The 16,574-nt window shown below is 44.0% G+C and overlaps 1 protein-coding gene across 1 annotated transcript in view; it reads left to right on the top strand.

The window, feature by feature from the left end:
- The first annotated feature begins 656 nt into the window (after positions 1-656).
- Positions 657-16,574, top strand: part of PDZRN3 (PDZ domain containing ring finger 3) — a 203,820-nt gene continuing 187,902 nt past the window's right edge. The window contains exons 1-3 of the mRNA XM_073351133.2: positions 657-1,587; positions 11,441-11,527; positions 12,737-12,844. Coding sequence (XP_073207234.2) covers positions 871-1,587; positions 11,441-11,527; positions 12,737-12,844 — 912 coding nt within the window. The 5' untranslated portion in view covers positions 657-870. The remainder of the gene's footprint in view (positions 1,588-11,440; positions 11,528-12,736; positions 12,845-16,574) is intronic.

The following is a 16,574-nucleotide window of genomic DNA, read 5'->3' as shown; positions in this document are numbered from 1 at the left end:
ATCCCTTCAGTTTCTCTCTTGTAACTGTTCCCATTCGGTTCCCTTCCCCCTCTTTAGTTCTCCTAGAACCTTCAACCCTCCCTGTCACTCCTCCTCAAAGTCCACCCCAGGACCCCGCTTCTCTCCCCCATATCCCTTCTTCTACCTACCTGGGCCCCCATCACGTTTGTTCCCCTCACGTTCCCTCCCTAAAGTCCCCTCATGACCTGGAGCCAGTCCCCCCAGATTCCCAAGTCCCCCTATCACCTGCCCCATCCCCAAGCACCCCACCCTGAGTTCTCCACAGTACCACTCCTCGAGAAGCCCCCCTTGGACCTGCCCCCATATCTGGTGAACACAGAGCAGTTTTCCAGTTTCCAGAAAACACGGGGGGGGGGGAACACAAGCACTGTCCTCTGGCCCCCATTCTGCCGCTGCTTCCCTCCCCTCTCCAGGCAGCTGGAAACTGGTGTGTGTGGAGGGCAACAAAGATACTGTTGCCCCCTCTCCCCCTGCTAAAAGCTGGGGCCACAGGGTCTTTCCCCACCCACGATCGCACCCGCTGCCAGCCCTGACCAAGGAAGATCTGGGGCAGACCTCGCGCGCCGCGAAGCCGTGCGCATTCACTCGAGTCAATGCGGTAGCGAGGATTCCTCCCAAGCCCTTCGCGAGGAAGTCTCCGGCAACTCGTGGAGGCAGTCGACAGCCTGCAGCCAGCCAGTCCGGGCTGCCCCCGATGAGCCGCCGGGGAACCCGGAGCGCGGTGGCCATCCTTGCCGAGGATCTCTGCCGGGCGGGCTTCCCTCTGAAGCCCCTTGTCGGGGGGGGAGGGCGGCTGGTGTGAACTCCCCCCCCCAGCCCCAGCCCCACATTGCGGGCGGCTTTGGGAGCATGGGGTTCGAGCTGGACCGCTTCAGCGGGGAGGTGGACCCCGACTTCAAGTGCAACCTGTGCAACAAAGTCCTGGAGGACCCGCTGACCACCCCCTGCGGCCATGTGTTCTGCGCGGGCTGCGTGCTGCCCTGGGTGGTGCAGCAGGGCAGCTGCCCGGTGCGCTGCCGGCGCATCTCCACCAAGGAGCTCAACCACGTCCTGCCGCTCAAGAGCCTCATCCTCAAGCTGGACATCAAGTGCGAGCACCGCGCCCGGGGCTGCGGGCGGGTGGTGAAGCTGCAGCAGCTGGGCGCCCACGCCGAGCGGTGCGACTACTCGCCTGCCCGCTGCCGCCACCCGGGCTGCGGCGCGGTGCTGAACCTGCGCGACGTGGACGCCCACATGCGGGAGAGCTGCGAGGCCCGGCCGGGGGGCGTCTGCCAGCAGGGCTGCGGCTTGGTGCTGACCCACCGGGAGCTGCGCGCCGGCGGCCACTGCTGCCTGGAAGCCCTCCAGGGCCGCAACCGCTGCCTGCAGGCGAAGGTCGGCGGGCTGGAGAAGGAGCTGAAGAAGGAGGCGCTGCGGGCCGGCAAGCGGGAGAAGTCGCTGCTGGCCCAGCTCTCGGCCGTGCAGCTGGAGCTGCAGATGACAGCGCTGCGCTACCAGAAGAAGTTCACCGAGTACAGCGCCCGCCTCGACTCGCTCAGCCGCAGCCTGGCCGCGCCGCCCTGCCAGGTAAAGCGGCGGTGGGGTGGGGGCGGCCCCGCTGGCTCGGCCAGGGAGTCGGCGCCCCCAGGGGCTCCTCTCTCTCTCTCTGCTCCCTGGCCCCTCTCTTCCCCTCTTCCGTTTCCCCTTCCCCCCCTTTCCCCCCCGCGCCGACTTTCACCCCCACAGGGGGCTGAGTTGGACTGGGAGTGTGTGTCGTCCCCCGTCCCCCCCCACTGGGGAGGTGTCAGGTGGGCAGCTTGTTTTATCCCTCACCCTGGGGTTGAGCCACAGCCTTGGGGCAGACACACTAGTGGGGGAAAAGTCCCTTGGGGGGGGGGGAAGCATCCAAGTGCCAGTCTTCGGGGCTCCCCGGTGGGGGTGGAGGGGGGGTGTGTGAGTCTGGCACCCTGTTGAAAGCACTTTTCTTCTCTTTCCCCCTTGAGGCAGGTCTGGTAAGTAATCAGGTTTTCTTTTTTTCTTTGAGACCTATTTCCTCTCCCCCTTCCTCACCCACCGCCTTGCCTGTCAGCTGCAGCCTCAGCCAGCTGGCAGGTCTGGGTGAAGGGCAAATATTTACGGCTTAGCTGCTCCCCACCAACTGAAGAAACAGGCCTTAGAGAAGAAAGAGGGAGTTATCAGAATCCAGGGGGAAAAATATATATATATATATATATATATTGTTCCCGTGTTTCTCTCTCAAAAAGAAAAGGAGGACTTGTGGCACCTTAGAGACTAGCAAATTTATTTGAGCATAAGCTTTTGTGAGGATGCATTCGATGAAGTGAGCTGTAGCTCACGAAAGCTTATGCTCAAATAAATTTGTTAGTCTCTAAGGTGCCACAAGTCCTCCTTTAATTTTTGTGAATACAAACTAACACGGCTGCTACTCAGAAACGTGTTTGTCTCTGTGATTTTGAAAAAGTGCTTCAAGTTCTCGTCATGGATTATGTTAAAGTGACACTCATTTCTGGGACATTCCCCACACCACATAGTTTGCGCACAGTTTCTTTTTAAGCTCGTTTATTGTTTCCTACCATCTCTGTGTTTTATTATGTTAGGGTTTTGGGAGGTAATGCTTTTCACTGAAACCTGGGGAATGACGGAGTTACGTGTGCTATTTGATGTGTTTTGGGGAACTGACATGTAGGGTGCTAGAGAGAGTCAGGAATGTTATGCTTGTCATTAAGTAATTGCTTTGATAAGTGAGCGTAACAACAAAAAAAAAGTCATTTGAAATATGATGTTGAGCTCTGCTCTTTAACTACCAGTTTGTTTCTATGTATTTCTAATGGGACCAGTCCAGTAGTATCTGAAGATAGGGATGATCATGTATCCAGGTCACAATCCCTTTTCTCATTCCACTTCCCGAAGAACCCTGTAAACACCACAAATGGGATTTTCCAGACTCTCAATGATAGCGAATCACCAGAAGTCCACTTGCTGGGCATAACACTAAACAGAGTCATTTGCAAAAGACTTTTGGCGACCCAGCGCTTTCCAGATCCAGCATTCCATAACCTTAAATCATTCAGAATGGTTTTTCCATAATATGGCTTTCCACAGTATGATGTCACTGGGATTAGCCCTTACACAACACAGACACACCTCAAATAAACTGCGCACAATCAGTAGCCGCTAGGAATGAACTTTCCATGATGTGAAGCCAAATACTGTGGACTTTCTACTGTATGTCCACGTACGGGCCATTGACTTTGAGCTTTCTTTTCTCTGAACCATCTATAATAGGGTTTTCAAAAGTTGGATTTACCTAATTTAAATTTATCTTGACTTTGAACTACCTGGAATGGGCTGCTGATAAAATCAAGATGACCAGAAGCAGATTCTTCAGGAAGCAGAGTTATACAGCACAGGGTTTCAGTGACCCCAAACTATTAATCAGAACAATACTTCCACATGAGGGGAGCACCAAGAAGCCAATTAACTTCACGATGAAAGCACTGAGAACACATCTTGGGCTTTTCACAACTTACTACATCCACAGATGCAACAGCAAACTTGTCAAGCTCTGTTCAGAGAGCTGCACTGACATCTTTGTTGCTGCTGCTAATGTTCAAACAGCAATGTAAACAAAACAAAACTTTTTTATAATCTTCTACCCAATTAGAAATTAACGGGAAGAAAAAAGATCACTGTTTGTCAGATGAAAACAACAACAACATCTCAATAGGGGAAGTGCTTTTTTAAGTCTGTAGATGGTATTTGAAGACAATGCAGGCTAATAACGAAATGAAACTGGTAAAAGAAATCACAGACCCCACACTCAGTGGATCCAAGTCAGATCAAAACTGCCTCTTTTTTAAAGCATTCTTTGGATTTACTCAACCATAACCCCTAACTCATAGATCTCTTCCCCCTCCCCCCATTTCTCTCATTCCGCACCTGACCCTGCTCCCTCCACTTATCTGGTCCCCCCTCTTGCTCTGCTCCCTCCACTCATCTGGTCCCCCCTCTTGCTCTGTAGTTGATGTGAAATCCTTCTCTACAGCTCCCACCATCTGGAATTGTCTTTTTGTATCTCTGTACCACATCAGCATCATCTTAAATCTGATCCAAAACCACATCTTTGCTGCCTTATCGGTACTTCTTAATTTCTCTCACTCTGCTGATAACTTTGCTGTTGCATTATTTAGGGATGCAGTTTTATGAAAAGGTACTTGTGATGGGGCCTTTTGGGGTGTCACCTGATGTGCTGGGTCAGCCTATTCTGCCAGCCTGGGTCCCCTTTACCTGGCCTTGCTGGGCTAGGTTTACAAGCCTCTTTCGGTCAAGCAGACAGGCAGGGCCACACCCAACTGCACAGAGAGATGGAGATCCACTCTGGAAAGATTCAACTCCAACACTCTGATGTCCACTCCCTTTAATGGGTACAAACCCAAAGGTTATATGAAATTCGCCCCCTCCCTCAATGTGGTGGGAGATATGCACAACTTCTCCACCCCCCCTCCCGTTAGAAATTGCATAAACTGGGTTATATTGTAAACAAGATATAAGTTGATTAACTACCAAAGGTGGATTTTAAGTGAATATAAGAGATTACTAAGCAATTGAAACCAAACATGCAAGCTAAACTCAGTATACTTAGGAAACAGGTTACAAAATGTAATTTCTTACCCTAAATGTTATTTTAGCCAGGTTGCAAAGTTTCTGTGGTTCAGAGTTCCAGTTATATTTATTTTCAGGCCAGACCCCTGTCACAGTCTGGTGGCTTTGGCAGTCTTTCTTCTGGGGCAGACAGTCCATGGAGAGGAGGAGTCTAGTTTGCCTTCCTTCCCCCCCTTAAATAGGATTTACATAAGGTTTACAATAGGATTTACATAAGGTTACAATAGGATTTACATAATTTACATCACTCCCCTTCCCTTCCAGTGGAAAGTTACAAGAAGTCCCAGGTAATGTTTAGTATCAGGTGACAAGACCACCTGACTCGGTAATATCACAGCAGCCATGAGTCAGTGGCGGTATGGACTGTCCACAGGAAGGCCAAGCCTTTTCACAGTCCATTGTCCTTGCCGATGGGCCATCCGCCCTGTCTGGCTTTTCCATTGTTGTACCTGAAGTGTTAGCAGTGGGCGTCACCCAGAGTATCATAATTGAAATACAGGTATGTAGTCAATATTCCTAACTTCAGGTACAGAAATGATACAGGCATACAAATTGGATAATCACATTCTGTAAATTATAACCTTTCCAATGATATCTTATAAGACCCATCTTGCGTAAAATACATCTCAGTGATGTCATATTCATATCATAAGCGTATTTTCATAAAGAATATGGAGTGAAATGTCACAGTCCTGTTACAAATAGATGATAATGTCCACAGTGTGTAATTTCCAGCAATACTTTTATCAAATCTCTGGATGCAGCTGACTAACATGACTGGGTTCATTTTCAGCCCCGCTACAAAAAGGCTGTTATGCAGTTTTCTGAAGCAGTGCGTAACGTGCAGAAAGCCAAAAGGTGTTGTGTCACCACAAACTTGTGGTCTAGAGGTCAGTCAATTACATGTCTTTCACGGCATTTTGGGCAACTCTCCAGTGTTAACAGTTTCAGTCTGCCCAGCGTCAAAACAAGTACAATCAGGAAACATGCTTCTTTGTGCACTAGAGATTTTTGAAAAAGACCATGTTGACAAGGTGATCACCTACTACAAGAGATTTTGCACCAATTTGGGATGTGGCTTGCTTCTAGATTTTTTTTAGTCCTGGATTATTTATTCAGACAATGATGCCAGCATAATATGTGCAGCACAGGATGGAGGCTATAAACACCAAGCAAGGCACATATATTTGACAGACACTTTCTGGTCCCAGAACACCTGGTTTAGGAGTATTACAATATAGAATAATTGACTTCTTCATTTGATTCCAGGTTCAGAAATAGCTGTGCCCAGTCAAAATATGCATTGTCATTATCATTATTATTATTATTTATACCTCAAATGTTTGCTATAAACTGCAGTTGCTTGGTCAAGGTTATTACTCAAATAGAATGGTCATTAATGAACTTAATGTGTTAATGTGTTTGTGCGCATTATATTTGTTCCATCTATTTATTTTACAATGGCCTGAGTTCTCTGTGCAGGTTAGGCAAAAATAAATGTTCTGGCTTTCCAGACTGAATTATCGCTCATCGGTAGAGATGTAGAACCACTCTAGATAGAAGAGATGCCTCTCACCATTCTATTCAAAGTATGAATCAATGGGGAAATTAAATGGTGGTTTGAGGATGCCCACAAGGACTTCTATACCAACTGACCATCATGATGGGTTTGCACTAAGGGATCAAAAACAGGCCAGCTGTGCAAAGAATGATCCTTGTGCTGTGGAAGGGGTCTGAATAGAATGTCATATGGGCAGGGGAGTGGACTGTGCACTGGGAACAGAGCCACTGCAATTATGTAGATCTAGTAGCTCAAAAACCTGCATGGGAGGAAATATGGCTGTGGACTGTCCATCCACTGAGGAAAAGGGAATTCCATCCCCCTTCATACATATAATCCCAGCAGAAATCTCTGCACAAAACCCAATTAATCAGGTGTTTTATTCGATTTTATACAGATTCTTATAATACCATCTGATCTACATAGTGTTTGAGCACATTCCAGATGCGCATTAAGTTACATGACTTGCATGTGTTCTCCCTCCCTCCTCTCCTTTTTCGTCCTTGTGGAGAAAGTGTGAGCGTTTTTTTAAATATGTATTTATTTATTTCATGTCTGCTGTGCTGTGTGTTTTTATTATTGAAAACAAGCTCTAAGAAGTGTGCCTTGCATTTGGAGAGGCCGGCAATGAGGATTGAGGTGGCGAGAGGCGAGGGCTTTTGTGTGCGTGTGTATTTGAAGGGGAGGTGGTGATGTTTCACCCAAAATGAATATTTCATTTGATAAAGAAAGTCAGTCTGAATACATCAAAGTCTGAATACATCTAAAAGGAAAACCTCAGGCTATTTAAACTGTGCTTGTTCTTCACTGAAACATAACATCATTCAAACCTATTGATAAGGTTGGTCGCATTCTGCCCTTGCATATAGGCACATGGTTTATGTTGAAGCCGTTGGGAAGAAATGAGCAAGGATGAATTAACACGGCGTTTTTGGAGCTGGGTCCTAGGCCACGGAACCCCCTGCGAACCAGAGGCTGTGCTGAAGTTTGACCTTCTTCAGAGCCCAGCGTAAAAGCCACACGCTAACAGAAACACAGAGGGTTACATTTTTAAAATGTACAAGTAGCCAATATCCAGAAAGATGAGAACAGAGGTCCCTTGTGTTAACTCCTATGCCCTTTTTATTTTACTGGATTCAAACCTGCGTTGATACTGCAGTGAGAGGGAGTCCATAGGTAGGTAAAATGGATATGTGACAGATCCTCAGCGTAGATCCAGTCAAATCAAGGAAGTTGTCAGTTTGCACTAGTGGAGGACCTGGTCCATAGTGCTGGGGTCTTTATGAAGGCAGTATCCTCAAGAATTTTAATTTTATAAAAGGCAACCAAACTGCTGAAAACTAGAGTTGAACCTCAGAGTTACGAACACCAAAGTTACAAACTGACCAGTCAACCACACACCTCCTTTGGAACTGAAAGTACGCAATCAGGCAGCAGCAGATACAAAGCAAAAGCAAAAACAGTACAGTACTGTGTTAAATGTAAACTACTAAAAAATAAAGGGAAAGCAGTATTTTTCTTCTGCATAGTAAAGTTTCAAAGCTGTATTAAGTCCATGTTCAGTTGTAAACTTTTGAAAGAACCATAATGTTTTGTTCAGTTACGAACATTTCAGAGTTACGAACAACCTCCATTCCCGAGATGCTCATAACTCTGAGGTTCTGCTGTAAAAGCAGATTATTTTTCTTAGAATATGTCCCTGACTATACAATTTGGCATAGTTTTGTTAGCCTGTATTCCTCTATCAGGAGGAGTAGAGTTTCTCTCGTTGGTAAGAAATGTCTTAGCTACAGTATCACTAGAGAAATGAGGAAGCTTCTAGTATATAGAATAGAATGCAGGAGACAGTTTATTAGCTCCAAAATATTCAGGTGGGAGGTACAGTAATTTCCAGAATTATGTTTAAGAGCTTTACACAGGGCTTGTCTACACCACGCAGCTTTTAGTGACAAGGCTGGGTTGACACAGCCTTGTCACTAAACGTCAGCATGTGTAAATGCTTTGTTGATACTTTGGTGCTTTTGCTGACAAAATACTTCCAGCCCCACAAGTGGCGTTAGCTTTGTCAGCAGGAGCGCGCTCCTGCCAACAAAGCCACGTTTACACTGCCACTTGTGTCGGCAAAACTTTTGTCTTTCACGGGGGGACTTTTTTAAGTACAAAAAGACAAAAGTTTTGTCGACAACTTCACAGTGTAGACAAGCCCTCAGGTGTAGGAATACAGCATGCCAGGAACCATCAGGTTTGCTGCAGAACCAGATGATATGGGCAGGGCTGGGATGCTGGCCATTACACCTCCAGTCATTTCACTGTATAATGTTTGGTTCACTGGAACATAAGACATTTCAGGGAAGAAGAGAGTCACCAAGCCCTACAAGAATCATTATCTTTGTGGCTTCATTAATGTACATAAAAAGATTTTTAAAGCCTCCCCACCCCAGATATGAATCTGCAAAAGTAACAAAATATAAAAGCACCACACTACAAGGTCCCTTGTGCCTACGTATTTTAGCACATATGGTGGAATAATCACTTTGCATTGCCATATGCAATTCTTTACTATAATACCACTCGGCTGCAGTAAAAATGGTGGACAAAATATGCAAAGCCATTAGAGCTGGTCAACAGTTCAACAACTCCTTACATCCAAAGTTATACACACAAGAAGACAGAAATATTTGGAACATATTTTAAGAATGAAGCCAGAGAATGTGCCACGGCAGGCGTGCTACTGGGCAGCTGGAGGAAAACACCAAAGGGGTACGCTGCCGGAGGCCCTCTGTCAAACACGACTGAGAGAGGGAAAATTTATGGGACACAGCAACGAGGACATGCAAAGAGCAGCCTTGAGTGACAACAGGGATGGCAGACCTTGTAAGTGACGTCTGATGGTGCAGGAAGGATTCAGATTCAGATTGGAATTGGTTGGAGTTATTTAAAAATTACCAAGGATATTTTTCATGACAAAGTTGGAAAAAATTCATTTTTTTTAAAACAATTTTTCAGCTTGCTCTAAAATCCTCCTGCATGCTTAGCTCAAACTGTAGATGCGGGGGGGAGGGGGAGAGAAAAACAACAGTGGACACCTTTCTCCTTGGTATTAAAAGTATAATGTCCACCCCAAAATCAGGAGTTGTAATGAAAGTACTTAATTCAGTTTTAATTACAGCAACCATTCTGAGAGCAGTATGGTCATTGTTTCTTGATTGACCTTGTCGATTTCCCTCCATAAAGTAGTATAAAAGAAAGGAGGGGTAAACTGCTTTTGTGACAATGGCATACCTGTCTTTCAAATATTGAACTTACCAGACCTTAAAAGTGGTCTCACGGGACTGGAAAGTTTTCTCCTTGAAATATTATCTCATGTCTGGGTTTGAAGATTTCTAGGAAAACACCTAGTGTTTCATTCCTCCCTGCAAGCCTGATTCTGATTAATGCTGCATGTGTGCAAATCCACTTTTAATCAATGGGAGCTGTGAATGCTCAATACCTCCTGGGATCAGGTCTCAATCTACTTATGTGATTTGCAGGAAAGAAAATGAGCACATACACCTGAGGAACATTATAGGCCAAATCCTCAGCGGATGTATGTTGATGCAGTTCCACTAACGGGGTGCTATTGGGCAGCTGTGGGAAAACACCAAAGGGGTACGCTGCTGGAGTCCCTTTGTCACACTGCTGAGTTAGTGGAGCTCTGTCAGTTTACAGCAACCGAAAATTTGGCCCCGACGCTTTTTTCCCTGCAAGAGTGATTCAGCGATATCGGATTGCTTTGACATTTAGACATTTGATTGACCTCTTTAAATTGATATGTGAAAAGAAAAATACACAAACTAAAAACATCTGCATTGAGTTGCTAAGTAACTGTTTTAATTTATGTCATTAATTGGTTATGAAAACTAGACTTGTAAGGTAACTTCCTCAAATTCTTATGTGTTCATAACTTTTTCATCTTTTAGTTAAAGCAAGAAATCTGCAGGTAGCAATGTTCAAGTTCTGATAAGAACTTATCTATACTTAGACACGCACCATATCACTCTGAATATCTGCACAGTCTCATCTCTGAAACCCTTAAGAAAGACAAGTGGGGGGCTTCCCCCCTCATACCCCTAAGGTGCTATTATTAACTGCTACTTGACTGAGACTGAAATTAGTGGATTCTGAAGATTCAAATTCGTCATTATCAGTGTAGGCATCTAATTTTGCCTTCCATATAATTTGACACAACTAAGAGGTATCACAATGTTTCAACTTCTCCTTGGAAAGGATGTTATTATATAAGCCAATGACATTCCTAAGTTTGGGAGCAACCTTGGGACACGGGACAGGACAACAGATCATGTTAAAGTGGAGTATCTCCTTCACCTCTTCTCTATTGCACATTCTACATAAAATATATTATTCCTACCGGTCTAATCAGAGACATGCTACTGTACGGTTTTCTATTTTGGGAGTTGGAATTCTCAGTGAAGGAGGTTTTCTATTATTATCACTGTCAAGCCTTTATAGACAGGATCTGAAATAATTAGAATCTCAAAGGAATTACTCTCTGCAATACTCACTTTGAACAACAGTTAGGAGTCTGATGCTTTTTCTCAGTTTTACCTGCTATAGTCACAAGAGACTTGCTGTTTCATAACACTTCATGTCTGCTGTTGCTTTGGATCACTCATAGTTCAGGACAACGTAATGTAATGAGCAAGATAAAGAGTGGCAACATAAAAATGCCGTCCCAAGAATCAATCACAAAAGAATCCGAGGGGGCAGGTATCAGACGATAGGTGACCCTGAAGATTTTTACATACCACACACCAAATCTGATCACATCAGATAGCTATAATTACTACATAGCATATGGACATTTTTTTTTATTCCATTAGGCTATGGCTGTGGACCTGAGCCACGTTACACAGCAAAGGGTTCTCATTGCTCTAGCTTGCAAAATAAAATGATGCATACATCTTAAATTCTGGATTTTCAAAAGAGCTCAGCACTCAGCAGTTCCTATTGAGAACAATGGAATAGATGGAATGTGGGAACAATGGGAGTGCTGGGTCTTGAGCACTCTGGAAAATCTGGCCATAAACAGCTTCCCCTGGAATTCATCAGCAAACTAAATATTTAGATGGAAGCATGACTCATCTTAGCATCTGCCTATATGCACATGTTTTGAATGCTTTTACCTGTTCTTCCTAGGGTGAAGAGACTAAAGCACTGACTCTTGTCCTTCATCGTGACTCTGGGTCTCTTGGATTTAATATTATTGGTGGCCGGCCATGTATGGTACGTTAAAATGTGTTTGCCTTTTCTTGTTAGGGAGAGCATGCAGATCAATGTTCGGAGAAAGAAATGCTGCTGACTACATATTTGGCTCTGTAGGAGATGGTTTCAATGTATACATGCCTTATATTCAAACTGACATGGAGTGTCTCCTTTTTCCCCATATCACTGTTTTTCATCCATGATCACAGCTAGTTACACTTAAGTGATGTGGATATGCTGTCACATCTGGATTTCATAAACAATGCTGAAGCGCATAAGGCCCATTCCTGCAGACCACACTCTTGTATTCCCATGAGTTCAGTGCTGACAGGATCGGGTCCTTTAACAACTTGTTTCAAACTGCATTTGCCGTTGGAGCTTCAGAAATTTACCGTCCTTTCCATCAGACACTAAACAGCCCACTGTACTGCTGAAAGGATATAATTTAAACAACCCACAGTCTGCTCAGTCCTGAACTCCTTGATGTCAGTGGAAGGTTTGCCTGTGCAAGTGCCCAGGACTTAACTTCTTACAGGAACGCTTATTACTATTTTTTCCCCCTTGATGTTGACCAGCTGGATCCAACATCATGTGACCCGAATTAGGTCAGGTGGTGGATTTTAATTTGTCCTGTTAGTTCAGAAAGGAAACAGCTTAACTTTGATAGAACAGCTTCTTTGCCTCTCAGTAATGTAACAGAAATTTGGGCTTGTTCTTGGCAGATTACGGTTGCGGTTTCCCCTCAAACCCCCTCCATTAACAAATTTTAACTACACTTCTGCATCATCAGTCTATGCTGCTGGCACTTATGGGAGCTGATTGCGCAGGCCCACTGGGACATAAAGAATAGCTTGTTAGTTTTATTTCATTTTCCATTGCAGTTTCCAATTTGGATAGAAAAAAGTAACCATTTGTTCTCTTGCATTATATACTTATTACACAAATTAATGATGGAGGGGATCAGCTCCTCTCAGGAATTGGCTTTAGGTAACTATCAGTGTAAAGTGAGATAACAAATAGAAGCCTGATTTTGGTTGCATTTTTAAGTGGAAGTTGTAGGTACTCAGCACTTAAGGATCTAGCCCATAGTAACTAATTACTTTAGGTTGGCACGGAGCGTTTTGTAGCTCATGTGCTGTATCATTGACAAGGTTCAGCCTTAGACAAATTAAAGCTGGTATAAGAACTAGTATAAGGTACAATGATATATTTTTCTTTTCATCCCTAAAGGACAATCAAGATGGCTCATCTAGTGAAGGAATTTTCATATCGAAAATAATTGACAGTGGGCCTGCTGCCAAAGAAGGAGGGCTGCAGATTCACGACAGGATTATTGAGGTATGTGAACATGCTGTCCAGTCTTTTTTAATAGGCCAAGTTCCATCTCATGTCTTCTGTAAGGCATAATGTGGGGTATGGAATTGGGAGAGATGTAGTATGATAAATGTTGTCTAGAAGAGATATCTGCTAAAATGTGTTTGACTAGAGTCAATGCTGACCTTCCTGGCTTTAGGTAGAGCTCTTATCTAAATATAGAAACCAGATTATGGATGGTATGTACATGGCCTGGCTTTTTGAGGAGTTAGCATCTATTTGGTATGCTGCAGTTATTTCTTTTTAAAGCTATTGGAGACTTGTAAGTTATTTAGTTAAAACCACATGTGGAATATCTGTTGTATAAACCGTGACTTTATTTAGCTTCGTTTCTAAGACATTTCACGGGTAGCAAGATGTTTTGAACAGATAGAAGACAAAAGTTTCTGTTCCAGAATTTTGGTACAGATGGTTATAAGCTTGCCTAAGTAATTTCTCTAATGTTATTCTGGACTCCTAATATTATTCAGACTGCAAGTCTGAATTTCATCTTATTTTCCTAAAGTCTTGACCTCACTAAAATATCCTTCCTGTTAAATAGTTGGTTGCTTGAAATGTTTTTCATAAGTTGCAGTGAGTGATTTTTTTGGAGAGGGGAGGGGGGGTAAGAGGGTTAGATTTCATGAAACAGAAAGCAATTTATTGAGAGTCAGATCTGAGCATTTTACAGTTAAAAATGTGTCCTTACTGTCTTTTTATTTTCATATGAGGAGGAAAGTTTAAGAGTCTATTGTTCAAAAAGATAAGTACAGCTTTAGTTGCCAAGGATATCATGGAACAGTCAGTTTCTCTAAGTAATGGAATTCCATTGCTCTTATGTTTTGCAAATGAGCAATAAACAGCTGTTAAGGATTTTCTATTGGCAAAGGACAATGTGTATTTGCTATTTTCTGCACTGTTATGGTAAATTGCTTTTGCAATTTAGGGAGTATAAAATATTAATTAATATACTATAATATGGAGGAGAAGAATAGAATCACAGTAGCATGGTCATTAAAAGATAAGAACTTAGTTGTGGAGTGGTTTAGAAGTGCTATCCCTGATTTAAGTTACGCTTATGATGTAACTACAAAGTGTCTGCAAAACTCTGAGAAGGACTCCATATAAATCTTCTCTGTATAGAATCTCTCCTGTAAAACAAAATATAATTGTAAAGTTAGGATTTTTTAATAATATGACATTTTTAATAACCCTATCTGTAGGTAAGTCTGTCTTAAATACAGTAGAATCTCAGGGTTATGAACACCAGAGTTACAAAGTGACCGGTTATCTACACATCTCATTTGGAATCAGAAGTATGCAATCAGGCAGCGGGGCAGGGTGGAGGGGGAGAAGCAAAGAGTGTACAGTACAGCACTGTGTTAAATGTAAACTACTAAAAAAAAAACAAAACGGAAAGTTTAAAAAAAAAAGATTTGGCACAGAAAGGAAACTGTTTCTGTGCTTGTTTTGTTTAAATTAAGATGTAATAGTAAAGTTTCAAACCTGTATTAAATCAGTGTTCAGTTGTAAACTTTTGAAAGAAAAACCATAACATTTTGTCCAGCGTTCCAAAAGTTTCAGAGTTCCGAACAACCTCCACTCCCGAGGTGTTTGTAACTCTGAGGTTCTACTGTATACAGTTACACACAAACTTTGTTAAAGGAGTGTAAAGGTTTCAAAATCAATTACTCAGGAGTCAAGAAACGCCAACATCAATGTGGCGTATGCAACCTTAATTCAGCCTCTTTGTGCATATGAATTATGATATAAAATTTAATTACATGATCACATAGATTTTTTTTTCTATAGAACCCTTGCCTCATTCATTCCATGGCGTCCTCTCCTGGAGGGCAGAGGAGTATGCCCACTTCTGATGGTGTGTCTACACTGCTAAATAAATAAATAGCTCCAGGGAGCTAATTTGGGTTCAAATAAAAGTGATGATAACAACAACACAGTTTTTATCTCAGTTCAACCCCAGGCTGCCCTGTAGACTTGGAACTTGAGCTGCTAACTAGCTGCGCAAGTTCTTCAATGTCTCCACTGCTGTTGTAACTTGAGTTAGCTAATGTGGGTTAAAGGTAGACCAAGTTAAGAACGCTTTGTTTGTTTGTTTATAGTATAGTATATATACTCTGAGGCCAGGCCTACATTAAAAAGTTGGGTCAACCCAGCTACATGACTCAGCGATATGAAAAATCGACATCCCCTAGCACATAGTTAAGGCGGCCTTACCCCTGGTGTAGGCTGCACCACGTCACCAAAAGATTTCTTCCTTTGATCTAGCTACCACCTCTTGGGGACGAGGATTAACTACAGAGCAGGGAGAACCACTCCTGTCAGTGCAGCGAGGGTCCATGCTGTAGTGATTTAAGTGTAGACATAGCTTGAGTGTTTAGAGTCTGGCAGTGCTAGCATGGGCCAGAGTAAGTGCTCAGATACCAGGTTTCAGAGCAGCAGCCGCGTTAGTCTGTATCCGCAAAAAGAACAGGAGGACTTGTGTCACCTTAGAGACGAACCCATTTATTTGAGCCTAAGCTTTAGTGAGCTACAGCTCGCTTCATCGGATGCATCAGATACCGTAGTGAAGGAGCTGAAGAGAACAGAAAAGTAGAATAGACTTATGGGGTAAGATTCTGTGCTGTCTCTCTAAGAGGTGCAGCTCTGAACTCACAGCCCAGTGTGTGGATCTAAGCTACTTTTGTGCACTCCTGATCCTGGGCTGCTCTCTGGTACCTGCTGTAAGTTAGACAGGTCTGGGGCCCTAAGTTACAGCAGCCTGTCTTGGGGCTGCCGTGCTGCCTGGAATCCCTTGCCCTCAACACACCGCTCCTACCTGAGCTCCACTTCCCTCCTAAGGCTTGTGGCAGGTTGATTTGGGAAGCATCCTGAATATCTGTTTGTCTCTAGCTTTCTGAGTTTTTATGCTGTGCCTAGGGTGTGGCTAACAACCTCTTCTGAGACTACACGTTTTTATTGTTGTATTATTGCTTATATAGCACTAATAACGTACCAGATGCACCCAAAGAGGTTCTGGTTTTGATCCCCGGAGGAAACATTCTGAGCACCGCATGTGCTACCAAAGCCCCATGGCTCCAGGCATGTAGATAGCAATGCAATACAGAATTTAGATATGTGCAACCTGCTGAAAGTGGGGCCATGGAGTCCCCCTTGTCCTTTCTCTGTTCACTTGCTAGCTGTCTCCCTCAGTAGCTGGTTTCCAGTCTTCCCCCGACTTATTCCAGCTTTTATTCGTGTGCACAGACTAGGGCCAAATTCTGGTACTCTTATTCACCTTGAATAGTACTCTATTCCACAAATAGCATCACTGACTTCAGTAGGACTACTCCAGGAGTAAGGTACTACTCAAGGTGAGTAGGGATATCTGGCCCTTGGTGTCTGTGTTGCTGTGCAGGATCCGTACAGGCCAGCTTGTTGCTGCCCTTACTTGGCCGCACAGAGAATAAGGCCCTCAGTGCTCCCCTGCTTGGACCCGCTCAGATTGCGACTCCAGCTGGCGTGGGAAGAGCTACTTTCCTGATACTTACTGCTACGAATAATTGGGCAAGAAAGGAGCCCTGGTCACCCCACACACATGGTTGTGTGCTGGAGCAGCTGCGTAGATGCATAAGGGGAGTAAGCTGCTCCACAGAAGGGATGAAGCAACTAACTTCCTACCTAGAACAAGGGAAGAGCAGGAGACTCTCTGGTC

This window comes from Lepidochelys kempii, chromosome 7, assembly GCF_965140285.1.
Source record: "Lepidochelys kempii isolate rLepKem1 chromosome 7, rLepKem1.hap1, whole genome shotgun sequence".
NCBI lineage: Eukaryota > Metazoa > Chordata > Testudines > Cheloniidae > Lepidochelys > Lepidochelys kempii.
The sequence above is the reverse complement of the archived record's forward strand: the minus strand, read 5'-3'. Positions and strand labels throughout refer to the sequence as shown.